Below are 14,107 nucleotides of genomic sequence, written 5' to 3' on the forward strand. Positions count from 1 at the left end.
ATACCACAGCAGTTCCTTGGTCAAAGAGGCATGAGTAACTGGTGTGAAGAAGGAGACTGACATCTAACCACGTGCTATATTCTAATGGGGGAAAATAATTCTCCACTGTTAGTGGCAGAAAAGGTCCACATTACAAATTAATGGGCCAAGAAGAGATTAGCAAAGAATGAGCTGCTGGACGAACTCAGTGAGTCAGGAAGTATCTGTGGGTAGAAATGGTCATTTAACTTTTCCGGTCGGGACTTTTATTGAGACTAATTAAGTACATGAAGAGGGGCCAAGCGACGATTGTGTATTGAACAGAAAGTGGGAGAGGTGGAATGACGGGAAATGGAAGAGACCATTGATTGAGGGGGAGAATTTGGGACTTTAACACGAACAGCAGTAGGTAAAGAAGAAGTGGAAACTGCAATCAGGTGGGCTGTGGGGGGGGGGGAATGATTTAAAACGAGCACATCGCTGTTCATGCCATTAGGTTTAAGGCTGTCCAGGAGAAATATGTCATGTTATGCTCAGCCTCACTCTAGAACAGACATGTCCGTGAGGGAATGATGAGAGAAATAGAAATAGCCACAGGGAGTTCAAAGTTAGATCCACAGACCGTGCAGGCCTTGAGCAGACCTTTTTTGGAAAATGTTATTTATTAATCATGGTAAATCATACAATAAAAAAAAACAACTGAAGGAAAAACAAAATACATACACGATATTTTTGTAAATAATACCACCTACAACCCCCTGCCCCCCACCCCTTCCCACCCCCCTCTAAACTACCCCCAAAAGAAGGAAAAAAAATCACATTAGATAAAACTCTCAATCAGTTAGTTGCCATGATTCTGAGCATCACCATCAATGCATGGAGAGAAGATTAATAATTCAGCCCCATATATTCCAAATACGGGCTCCAAGTTTTAACAAAAAAGGAATAATTATTACGTAAATTATATGTTATCTTTTCCAACGGAATACAAGATCTCATTTCCAAATGCCATCTCTGAATACTCAAATTAGTCTCATTTTTCCAGGTAATTGCCAAACATTTTCTAGCCACAGCTAAAGCCAATCTTAAAAAAGCAATTTGAAATTTATTTAATTTTAACTCCAAACTCAATTTCTTAATATAACCCAACAAAAATACTAAAGGATCAAGTGGAACCTTCAATTTAAAAATAGCTTTTAAAAGTTTCTTTAATCTATTCCAGAAAGGATTCACCGTCTCACACAGCCAAGTAGAAAGAAAGAAGGAACTAACTTCCTTCCTTAGCATTGAGCAAAGCTGTCACCCATTCTGTGTTTTGTCTCACCAATGACTTTTCAATTATCTACTGAGAAAGGCACATCTAAAAAAGGAGATATGGCCCATTTCAAGGATAAAATTAACATTGAATTTATCCACATAAGTTCAGGAGGTTTCTTTTCAGACATTTGAAGGAGTTGTTTTTTGACCTTTTTTACGTCAAGTCCAACGTGGTGAATTTTTCACAGCTGGGTGCAAGGGACTTATCTTTCTCTTTGCTTTCTTAAGGCTGTAGCTTTAACCTTGATTGGAGAAGTTTAAAAGCCCCAAGTTGCACAATAAAAGTATCTGCACGTATATTACTTAAGCAATTAATGAGAAGACTATCCCACCTTGTTCCAAACAGTGGAAGCAAAGGAGATCAGAAAGGAGAAGTGGATTGTAAAAGTAAATTCAATCTGCAGAAATGCTATTTCAGTAACAAAGGTCAAACGTTGGACCAGATTCCTGATGGGGATAATGGAAACACTTCATATTGACTCCATCAAATACAGATTTCTGCAGTTTCTTGCAGAAATTGACATTTTGCACTGTATGAAGATTTTAGCCCTAACATGTTTTTTAAAATTAATTTATTGGTCACTCTTGGGTCACAAAGTTCTCCACCATGTTCTGCAAATTTGGAAGATGCACCTTTGATTAGTTCCAGCATTTTCTACGAGCATACTATCCCATGACTCATCCTTTTAGAACCAAGTCTGAAATCTTAACACTAAAGCGGGCCACTGAGTTATGCTCAATGGTATTGTGAAACATAAGCTGCACTGAACCCTGCCATTTACCGATAGTAAACTGCAAAATTCTTGCTATTTCAGGTGTGAATGGTGAAGAACACCAGAAAATTGATTCGGAAGTTAAACGTCAGGATGAAATCAAACTGAGATGCGCATACCCCAAGACAAGCAAGATGATCCAGCTCTCCTGGGAGAGGAATGTGAATGGTATGAAGCAAAACATTGCTGTTTATCACCCTCAATATGGAGAGAGCATACCTCCAGCATACAACCAGACCGTTACATTTTTGTCCGCAATCACCAGTGGAGATATTAAACTGAAAGCATCTGCTGTGGATGAGGGCATTTATCAATGTTCCATTAACACCTTTCCTGATGGGATATTTTTGAAAAAAATTGCAGTAGTAAACCCAGGTAAGATATTTCATTTCAACCTATAGCATGGGATTTTCTGTGCTTTGTGGTGAATGATTGGTGAGGTTTATGATGTACAGTAAAACCCCTCTTATCCAGAATTCAAGCAACCAGTAGCCTCAAGCAACTGGCAAAAAAAAAACTTTAAAAATAAATAGGCAAAAAATATAGAAAAGTTAAAATTGGCGAGCCTCAACATTAATTCAAACAATCACGCAACACGCAGTCTCGAGCAACCAGAAAATTCACTTATCTGGCATCTACCAATCCCCATAAGTACCGGATACCAGGAATTTACCATACTGTATTGTGTTTTGTTAAAGCGTTTGAAAACTAGCTCCACTTGTAGCATTTCAAAGATTTATTCAGTTCCCTCTACAAAAAGTTTCAATGGTTACTTCTCAATTATTCGTTACTCTCAATAACTGAGAATTTCAGGAATTTATTTCATAGTTGTCCTTTTACTTTATCCTAACAATTTTAACTTGATGACCCCTATGTTACTGATGCAAAGACAGAGGAAATGGCCATCCGCTCTGCATTTTCTCACACCCTGTATAACTTTTAAAAAAAAACCTTAAATGTTCCAGTGGAAAACCTTAAATGTTCCAGTGGAAATGGTTCAGGTTTGTTGAGGCTTTATTAAAAATATATTTAAAAAATGTCCATTTCTATTAGTAACACTTTCACATCTCTTGACATGGTCAATTTAAGTATTTTAGCTCTCCATTATATTTGCTAGATTGTTGCAATTTCCATTCGGTACCTTTGAACCCTTGTTTCATTGTTATGCATCTTTGTTTATTTGCGTTAGAAGTCATTACATATGTGAAATATATATAAAACTGAATATAGTAACTGATCTGAAATTAAGCACCTCTAAATTTACAAGTAAACATGAATTTTTGCACTTGTACATTTTTAAAGTCATAATCAATACCATCCATGCGATATTATCAAGATTCAATTTATTGATATAATAATAAAACAGTGTCTTATTACATGAAATGTCCTTTTGCCTGCTGGAAGGCAGATAGCAGAAATTCCCTAGGTGCATCTTACAGTCAGAGAAAGAGAAGGAAAAGAGAGTCATATCCCCCCCCCCCCCCAGCCCCCTGGTCTCACCTCCAGCACTTCCGCAACCTCCGCAGCCACTCAGAGTCCAGTCCAGTCCATTGGCAACCCGAACTCCAGCTCCGAACCTCCAACACGGTCAGGAACCCTTCGGTGCTCTCGGCACCTCCTCTCATCCTGGCTCTGATACCTGGTACCCCTCCTGCCAATTTGAGCCAGTGTCCACAGTCCACAGCGAGTCTCCAAACATCAGTGGGTGTATTGGCTATATCATCCTCAGCACCCTTCACTAGGAACTGAGGAGCAAACTAGCAGTTAATTTTTCCAATTGATTTCAAATGATTCTGTGTTAGACATTCCTTCTTACCATTTAAAGTAGTCCATAAAACCCATTACTTCAAAATTCAATTAGTAAAATTTTAATCCCAATATATTCTCTAAATGTGATTTGTGTACAACTCAGGAAGGTCCTTTATATCGTACGTTCTGGCAATGCCCCTCCGTTTGTAACCACTGGAAAGAGGTACTTTCTACACTATAATTCTTGACAAAATCGAACCCTTTTATTGCTATTTTTGGAATGAGTGGACCAACGGGCTTAATTTTGACTCAATCCCATGTAGCCGCTTTTATTTCCCTGATTGCCAGGAGCCTCATTCTGCTGTGGTGGAAAGATGTTGTCCCTCCCACTCAGAGACAATGTTTGTTGGATTTGATGGCATCCATCTCGATAGAGAAAATGAGGTCTTCAACTACTACAACGAGTAAAAATAAAAAATTCTCTTTGGGGTTCTTTCATCAATTATTTTCAAAATTTATAGCTCAATTATTTTCTTTTCCTTTTTTTTTGAACCTATTAGTATCGATATTATTAGTTGATGCCTAACTTTGCCAGCAATCACTCAAGTTTGGGTTAGAAATTAGATTAGCAATAGATGGTTTATTTTTCCTTTATTTCCATCAGTATCAGGGATACATATCTTATTTCTTACCTGCTGTTCTATTTTATCTTTGCCTGAACATTATATGTACCTCTGCAAACCTGAATTTTTTTTCACAATCAATTAAAAGATTGAAAAAGAAAGAAACGATTCTGTATTGGGGGAAAAAAATGCAGCTCTGTGTGTTGAGTGAGATCAGAGATGAAGCTCAACATTGTTAAAAAGCTGTGGGAACCCTATCCTGTTAGCCTATTTGTGTTTCTTAAAATTTCCGATTCACATGTACATTCTTTAAATATATTGCCTTCCTTCTTTTAAATTATGAATAATGTCCGACTACTTCCTGGACACTGAGCTGCAACAAGCTGACCTTTGAATATTTTGCTCCATTGAAAAAAATGGAAGATAGGTCAGCGATTGGACTATTGGGCTCTGCAACAATAGTACGTAATGTTTGTGCAGAAAAATCCCCAGTATCTGGCACCTATGGACATTGGTAGATGCCGTATAAATAAATTTCCCATTTGTTTTAGACTGCGTGTTGCGTGATTGGCGAGCTAATGGCAAGGCGTGGTAATTTTAAACTTCTGTATTTTTTTACCTATTTATTTTCCACAATTTTTTTTGCTGGCTGCTTGTGGCTGCTGGTTGCTTGAATTCCAGATTTTACAGTTTATCCTATGGTTATAGCCAGCAGTCTGGTTGTCATTTGTCCACCTTAATACAAATTTTAATTGTTTATATCTCTACTGTGCTATTGATTCCTTCTGCAGCAGAACACTGGGTCCAATAGACTTCGATGTGCCTCATCCATCCATTTTAATTCCTTTCCCCTTCTCTTAGTTTGAAGTGTACAGTATCATAAACCTTTCACTCAGCATCAGGGGCCACAATTAAAGGCTCTTGCAACCTGAAACGAGCTAATTAATTTTTTTTCTTCTTGCCTTTGTTTCACATGATTAATTTAATCCATATCAGTTGTGTGAAATTACTTAGTGAATCATTTGTAAAGAAGTAAAATCATACTGTTGTATGAGTTGAGGCAAAGGGACTTAATTCGATCTCTGGCTGATTTCCACTATTGCCTTCAATATATTCTCATTTATTTCTATCTCGTACTGTGATTCAGTCATCGAACTGTTCCCCTGAAGCATGTTAAATAAGTTGTCATCAGATACATGATGATAGAGCACAAGCGAAAGCAAAGGCACATGAAATATAATCATAGAGAAGTAATAACTAATACAGCCATAAAAAATCTGAGTATTTTCTACTCCTGCAACCTGCCTGTGGTGTTTGATTATTGATTTACTATTGTACAGAGAATTAACATTGTGGTGACACTGAATAATGAGAGGACATCGATATCAGAGATTTCAGCATTAATGAGTATATTAACCACGTCTTCTTCACTGGGACCTGGTCACATGAGCACTGATGAGGGTTTTAGCACCGAAGCAGCAAGCCACATGCACTCTGAAGATGGAAAAAAAAATGCAAGCCACCACAGTGTTAAAGGCACACTGCACCACCAGACTTTGCCATTCAGAATAGCCCGCTGCTACAATTGTCATAGAATGGGTCATCTAGCAGAAATTTACAGAAGCAGACAGAAAGAAATGCTATCTGCAGCCTGCCGATATCTCGCAGATGGGGGAATATAATGTGCAGGCTAAGCCCAAAGGAAGCTGTACTGACAAAAACCACGCCAGCAGTGCGAGTATAAGACAGCTTTAATAAACTAATATGTACACTAAGAGGTCTTGTCTCTCTGCAAGATGAACCTGGAAGGCTGGACTGTAGCTCTGGACTGCTTTATGTGCAAGGTCACTGGGATGACACCTGGTGACCTAGTGGTGTAATTACATGTCATCACATTCACCCCCCCTTAAAAAAATTGTTATTTCCCCCCCCACCTCGTCCTCCTTCCCTTATTTGTAAGTTCATGTCCAAAATTTTTCGTGGCTTTCGTTGCCTTCTGGACCTCCTCGGTTGTGGTATAGGGATGGGGAGTGTGGTCTGCCTTTCGGCCTTTCTTGGTGGAGGTGTGGGAGTGGGAAGTACTAGATGGCCATGTGGCCGTTTCAGCTGGGGATCCTCTTATATGAGATTAGGTCCTGCCATCACGTCTAGGGTGGTGATATTTTGTGGGGCGGGCGTACCCAGGGTCCTGGTTTCTGGGGTGGGTGGTATAATCCTCTGGGGTAACTCGATGGACGACTGTTCTAGTGACTGCAGCTGTGCTCCTTGTTGATCTATAGACATCTGTGTTTCCTCCACGTTGTTCACACATCCCTGGTGGCCACCGAGTCTTCTCTTCCATCTGGGAATGTGACGAAGGTGTACTGAGGGTTTGTGTGCCTCAACTCCACTTGATCCACCAGCAGGTCTGCTTTGTGGGGTCTGCAATGCTTCCGGAGGAGAACAGGTCCCGGTGTCATCGTCTATTTAGGCAGCACTGGGCCCGTCGTGGCTTTCCTTGTGAAAGAAAAGATACGGTCATGTGGGGTCATGTTAGTGACAGTACACAACAAAGGACATATAGAGTGTAGGGCTTCTGGCAACACTTCTTGCCATCTAGTAACAGGCAGGTCTTTTGCTTTTAAAGTCAAGAGGACCGTTTTCCAGATAGTGGCATTTTTCTTTTCGACTTGTCCATTCCCCCTGGGATTGTAACTTGTAATATGGCTGGTAGCAATCCCTCTCTCGTGCAGGTTCTGCTGTACTTCTGCGCTCATGAATTCAGCACCCCTGTCTGTGTGTATGTAGTTCGGGTACCCAAGTATGCTGGAGATGGGTTGGAGGCATTTTATAACATTGGCTGCTGATACATCAGAATACGGGATTGTGAAGGGGAAACAGGAATATTCATCGATTACGTTTAGGAAATAGACATTTCTATTATTGGATGGGAGCTGGCCTTTAAAATCGAGGCTGAGGCGCTCAAAAGGTTTGGTAGCTTTTATCAGGGTGGCATTGTCTGGCCGGTAAAATTGCGGTTTGCATTCCGCACAGATGGGGCAGGTCTTGTTCACTGACCTCACTTCCTCTACCGAAAATGGGAGGTTTTGGGTTTTAATGAAGTGAAACAGTCTAGTGACCCCCGGGTGGCTCAGCTCATTGTGCAAGCTCTGTAACTGGGACATGTGGTTAAGGATGGCACAAGTGCCTCTGGACAGCACGTCCGGGGGCTCGTTGAGTCTCCCAGGGTGGTATAGAATGTCGTAGTTAAATATAGACGATTCTATCTGCCAGCGCAGGATTTTGTCATTCTTATTTCTCCCCCTGTTCTGGTTATCAAACATAAAAGCCACAGATCGTTGGTCCTTGACGAGGGTGAAGTGTTTGCATGCCAGATAATGTTGCCAGTGCCTTACTGCTTCCGCAATGGCTAGGGCCTCCTTCTCTACTGCTGAGTGTCTTACCTCTGACCCTTGTAGGGTTCGCGAGAAAAAGGCCACCGGTCGTCCGTCTTGGTTTAGGCTGGCTGCCAGAGCCACATCGGATGCATCCGTTTCTACTTGAAACGGGATCGACTCATCTATGGACCGCATGGTAGCTTTAGTGATATGGTCCCTAATATCCCTGAATGCTCTGGTGGCTGTTGGGCACAGTGGGAAAACTGAGGCTTTTATAAATGGGCGGGTCATGTTGTCATAGTTGGGCATAGTAAGTGAACAGTCCCAAACACCTTTTTAGTGCTTTCAGCGTTTGTAGCACTGGGAGGTCTAGGAGAGGGTGCATATAGGCTGGGTCTGGGCTGATTTCCCCATTCTGCACTATGTAGCCCAGGATTGGCAACTTCCTGGCGCTAAAGACGCATTTGTCCCTGTTGTATGTTAGGTTCCTTTCCTCAGCTGCCTGGAAGAAACATTTTAAATTCGTGTCATGATCCTCCTGAGTGTGGCCACAGATTGTCACGTTGTCTAAGTAGTAAAACACCGCTTTCAGTTGGAACTCATCGACTATTCGGTCCATTTCTTTCTGAAACAGGAACACTCAATTGGTGACACCGAAGGGGAGTCGCAGAAATTGATACAGCCTGCCATCTGCCTCAAATTCCATGTAAATGCAATCACTGTTTCTAATGGGCAGTTGGTGGTTTGCTGCCTTCAGGTCTATGGTGCAGAACACTTTATACTGCGCAATGTTGTTGACCATGTCTGCTATGCGTGGCAGGGTGTAGGCATCTAGTTGTGTAAATTTGTTGATTGTTTGGCTGTAATCCACTACCATGCGCAATTTTTCTCCTGACTTTACTACAGCCACCTGGGCTCTCCAGGGGCTGGTGCTCTGCTCTATGATGCCCTCCTGTAGTAGCCTGTGGACCTCTGTCCTAATGAAGGCTCTGTCCCTCGGGCTGCACCTCCTGCTCTTTGTGGCTATTGGTGTGCATTCTGGGGTCAGGTGTGTGAACAGCAGAGGGGGTTCTATGTTCAGGACAGACAGGCTGCAGTGTTGTTTCTTCGTAAGGCGTAGTGGGGGGGGGGGGGGGGGGTGAGGCCCGTTGTGCACTATTGTAATGCTTTCTAACTGGCACTGAAAATCTAACCCCAATAGTACCGGGGCACAGAGGTGAGGGAGTACTAGTAATTTGAACCCTTCGAATTTTGTGCCCTGGATTTCTAGGGTAACCCTCCAAAACTGTTTTACCTTAGCCGCAAGGCTGCAGCTGCTAACAGGATCTGGTGCTCACTCGGGTGTGTGGGGAGGGCAAGGCGGTTGACTAACCACTGGTCAATAAAACTTTCAATGCTTCCACTATCTATTAAGCAATTTACTCTCACATCATTAATTTTGATGCACAGTGGCATCAGATAAATTGTGTGGACTCACCTGATTCATGCGAAGGGAGGCAAGTCTGGTGTGTCCTTCGTGTCTTTCCATCCGATAGTACTCGGCGTCATATTCATCTCCTGAAGACTGTGTCCTCTGCTTTGTAGCATTTGTCCAAGATGGCCAGCTGCACATGGCATTCTACTTCTGTTTGTCTGTGGAGAAAGAAGAACTTTCCCTCCTCTCATTAGCATGAGAATGGGCCTTGGCTGTGGCCTTGGGGCTTCTGCAGACTTTTGCATAATGCCCACGTTTTCCACAGTTGGAACAGACATTTTCTCTGGCAGGGCAGAGGGCTCTGGGGTGCTTTCTTTGTCCACAGAAAAAGCACTTGGGACCCTCAAGGTGCTGCTGCTGTGGATTCCTGTGAGGCAGCGTACTTTTCTTTTCGTGGGGCTAGAGAGTCCAGCAGTGTGACGTTTGTCCCAGCCCCAGGGTCCTGATCTCCGGGAAAAAGGGTTGACAGGGAATCAACGGTAAAAAAAAGGCCAGGAGTGAAACTGCAGAAAAGGTCTGGCCATGAGAAAGGTGCATAGCAGAGACCTAGTGCAAAACATCACCGCCACAACCAAAAGAGACGAGATGCAAGCAGATTGACGGATGGTTCATTTGTTCAAGGTTGCCGATTGCAAGGCGAGGAGTCATAGGTGGATGCAGGATGGAGAGTAGACGGAACAAAAAAAAGCTGAGAGGTGATAGGGGAAGGGTGAGATCTGTTACCTGACTAACTGTGCCTCCACCCCCTGCCCCTTCCTCCTCTCCTCTCCTCCCCCCCCCCCCATCATTTTATTCAGGAGCCTGCATGCATTTTGCTGGACGAAGGGCTCAGGTTTGAAATGTTGGTTACCTTCCTGCCAACGCTGCGTGCCCTGCTGAGCTTCTCCAGCACTTTTGTGCATTGCACGACAACCCCAGCATCTGCAGGCCTTCCTATTTAAGAGGATGTCAGGGATTTGCAATGGTTGTTGAGAACTTGAACATAGGTTCATGGGTTTAAGAAGGCAATGGGAGCTTTCTTTTGGATCCCTGAACTTGAGGTAATGAGGTGCACAATTTAGAAAGTGGGGCATGATTGGAGGGCATATTGAGAAGGCACTGGAGTTGATAGTCAAGAACTAGTCAACTGAGGCATCAGTCAAAGAGGGGCGATGTGAAATTGAGAGAAGGTATTGAGACAATAGAAAGCATCAGAAAGTACAGTATGATACCATGATTGATCAGTAATATTGCCATTTCTGGCAAATTGGCTCCTGGATTTTTTCCTCACCTCCAAACCACAATCAGTGAGGATTGGTAAGAACTTCTTCTCCACAATCTCTATCAGCTGCAGATCACCACAGGGCTGTGTATTTAGCCCCCTGCTCTACTTGTTATACATCTCTGACTGTATGGCTCAGGACGGCAATAACACCATCTACAAATTAGCTGACGATACCACGGTAGTGGGTTGTATAAAAGGGAGTGATGGAGAATGAAAACTTGGCTGAATGATGCACCAATAACAACCTCACACACAATGTCTCCAAAACCAAGGAGCTGATTGTTAACTTCAGGAAAGGAAAACCAGAGGTGTACGATCCAGTGATCAATGGGGGATCAAAGGAGGAGGAGGGCAAATTTAATTTCTTGGGAGTCACTATCTCTGAGGATCTTACCTGGACCCGACGCACCAATGGCATCATGAAGAAAGCACATCAGAGCCTCTATTACCTCAGAAGTTTGTGGAGGTTTCGCATGACATCCGAAACCCTGGCAAATTTCTACGGGTGTGTGGTGGAAAATGTGCTGCAGCACATTCTGGTATGGGAACACCAATACCCCTGAGTGTAAAGCCCTGAAAAAGGTACTGGACTCAGCCCAGGTAAAACTCTTCCCACCGTCGAGAACATCTACAGGGAACGCTGCCGTTGGTGAGCAGCAGCAATCATCAAGGATCCACACCACCCTGCACACGCTCTGTTTTCTCTGCTGCCATCAGGAAAGAGGTACAGGTGTCACAGGACTCGCACCACCAGGTTCAGGAACATCTGCTACCCCTCCACCATCAGACTCCTCAACAACAGACTCAATCAGGGACTCATTTAAGGACACATACTTTTGCACTTTATTGATTATTTTTCTCTCTGTACTGCACAGCCAGTGTGTTTACATTTATTTATTGGTTTGCATGTGTACACTGAGTACAGTTTATTTTTGTAGAACCAATAAGTGGTAATTCTTCCTCCCTCACAGGAAAAAGAATCTCAGGGTTGTATGTGATGTCATGTACGTACTCTGACAATAAATCTAATCTGTATTTCTCAGTGACACTGGAGTGGTATTTCTGAGAGATGTCATTTTGGAATTTAAATCATAAAACTGTAGAAATACTCAGCAGACAAGACAACAGCTATGAAGAGAGAAACAGAGTTCATGTTTCAGGTTTAAGATCTTTCTTCAGAACTCTATTAAACATGTTTCACCTGGCAGGAAAGGCTTAAAAGTGGAGAGGTAAAAGGGAATTTTTTTTAAGGGCTAACGACCAGAGAATGCAAATTACATTGGGGCTTGCAAGAGTGTGGTGGGGCTTGTTTCAGATGCTCTTCAGATAAATGAGCGTGACTAAGGAAAGAGAAGAGGGACAAAAAGAAAACCTTGGAATAGTGAGTTTAGTGGAGATATGAAATAAAAGAGAGTATTGGAAATAGGTTCACCATTGGTGGGGAGCAAAATGAGTTCAAGGTAAAGGTTGATGATCTTTAAGCAGAACTGGCTGGTTCTATCACAAGCACAAAAGGTACATTATTTGAAGTTGTAAATTTAGAACAGTGGTTCTCAACCTTTTTCTTTCCACTCACATACCACTTTAAGTGTTCCATAAGCCATCAGTGCTCTGTGATTAGTAAGGGATTGCTTAAGGTGGTATGTGGGTGGAAAGAAAAATGTTTGAAAACCACTGTTGTAATCGTACCTCATTGACTCGTTATGTGCATGGTTTCAGAACTTCAAAGGAAATGGGCCAATGACAATTTTCCTCAAGCAAAATTTTTCAGTAACAATTTAGTCTAGAGCAGCGATTCTCAACCTTCCCTTCCCATCCACATCCTGCCTTAAGCAATCCTTTAATAATCGCAGAACACCGATGGCGTAGGGAACACTTAAGGTGGTGTGTGAGTGGAAAGAAAAAGGTTGAGAACCACTGATTTAGAGCTTCTCTCTTTCAACAAAGCTGAAGGAATAGCATCTCATCTTCAAAGTAGACAAGTTATAGTCCTTGGGATTCGGTGTTGAATTCAAGAATGATCTTTCCCAGCAAGTATGACTGATAGAATGTTCAGTTGTAACCTTCATGCTTTAACATCAATAATCATGTCACTCCAATCAAACTTAACTGATTTTAATTAATTCATTAACAAGTTGATGAGTTGGTGACTTCAGAAGATTTGTTGACTTAAAGTTATTGAAGATGCCAGTTTATTGGTTACTGTGAAGGCCATAGATGCTAGTTAAAACTTTTAATTTTATTTTCATTTTCAAAAATATGTTTTTTCAATCTCATAGCTAAATATCTGCTGGCAATTATATTATGAAGTAAAGTAATGTAGCTCACTTCAATGTGACTCAAAATTTATGTACAATTATGCTGTGCTAACTAGCTTTAAATGTCTTTAAAGCTAAATTCTCCAGATTTCGAGCAGCAGACACTCACGTACAATTGGTACCAGGGAGCAACATGACCTTATCTTGTGGAAATCCAAATGGGAGTCGCGTTCAACAGGTTACGTGGAAACGAGTGACCGAAGACGAAATCAACACAATTGTGAAATTGGAACAGTTGTCACCATTCATTGGCTATGATTACAAAAGTAGAATCGAATATAGTTCCTTTCTGTTCGCAAACCTGACTATATGGAATGTGACAGAAGACGATATGGGAAGATATTACTGTAAAGTCACTGTGAACAACAGAAGCTGGACCAGAGCCTTTAACATTGGTGCAGAGAAAGGTAAGTGATCGCGCCACATGGAGTGAAACATAGAAGTCTGTAGATGCTGCAAATGCAGTAAAAACACAAAAATGCTGGAGGAACTCAGCAGGTCTTTCAGCATCCATGGCAGATAAAGATATAAAACCAACACTGGGCCTGAGCCCTTCTATGACATGATGGTTATATATCTTTTCCCCCATAGAAGGGCTCAGGCCTGAAACCTTGGTTCTACCTCTTTACCCCCATAGAAGGGCTCAGGCCTGAAACATTGGTTATATATCTTTACCCCCATGGATCCTGTGAAATCTGCTGAGTTTCTCCAGCTTATATTTGTATTTTTACTAATAATATAGTGTTATGGAGCCAAGAGGACCCCAAAAACCAACAGCAATAGATATGCACCACAACACAGGGTTACTTAAACAAAAGTAGTTTTTAATTATAATTGAACAAGAAAACAGAATTGAACTTTAACTTATTACTTAACCTACCTAACTACTTAATTCCCCCCTCTACCACTAAGCGCATGTGTGTGTAATATATATTTAAGATTAGAAAAGTTCTTTGGATCACAATCCAATCTCACTGATTGCAGGCAATTCTTGTACTGTGCACAGAAGTTAGCATTAACAAAGTTCATCACTCTTTGGGCTTAACAGGCAAATGGTTACCACTCAAGAGGGTTCTTGCTGGTTTTCAGAGAGAGATTCCTTTTCCAGGACATCCACAACTGATTCCTTCTCAATCAGTCTTGCTGACAAAACTTGGCCCCTTCAGGGTTCTCCAGATGATTCTCTTTTTTTCAGGTCACCTTTCAAACCGCCAATCTCCTCCTTTGACCAGA

The 14,107-nt window shown here is 41.9% G+C and overlaps 1 protein-coding gene across 4 annotated transcripts in view; it reads left to right on the forward strand.

Moving 5' to 3' along the window:
• The window catches only part of rttn (rotatin), a 397,420-nt gene that overhangs the window by 353,573 nt on the left and 29,740 nt on the right, over nucleotides 1-14,107 (forward strand). For 2 of the 4 annotated variants that reach the window (XR_011352026.1, XM_069920391.1), the window contains exons 49-50: nucleotides 2,112-2,444; nucleotides 12,949-13,281. Coding sequence is in view for 2 of the 4 variants with exons in the window: in XM_069920391.1 (XP_069776492.1) it covers nucleotides 2,112-2,444; nucleotides 12,949-13,281 (666 nt within the window). In the remaining 2 variants the exon portion in view is untranslated. Of the gene's footprint in view, nucleotides 1-2,111; nucleotides 2,445-12,948; nucleotides 13,282-14,107 lie in introns of those variants that run through there. The other 2 variants (XR_011352027.1, XM_069920393.1) reach the window with 2 other exon arrangements.

Source organism: Narcine bancroftii, chromosome 2 (assembly GCF_036971445.1).
Source record: "Narcine bancroftii isolate sNarBan1 chromosome 2, sNarBan1.hap1, whole genome shotgun sequence".
Taxonomy (NCBI): domain Eukaryota; kingdom Metazoa; phylum Chordata; class Chondrichthyes; order Torpediniformes; family Narcinidae; genus Narcine; species Narcine bancroftii.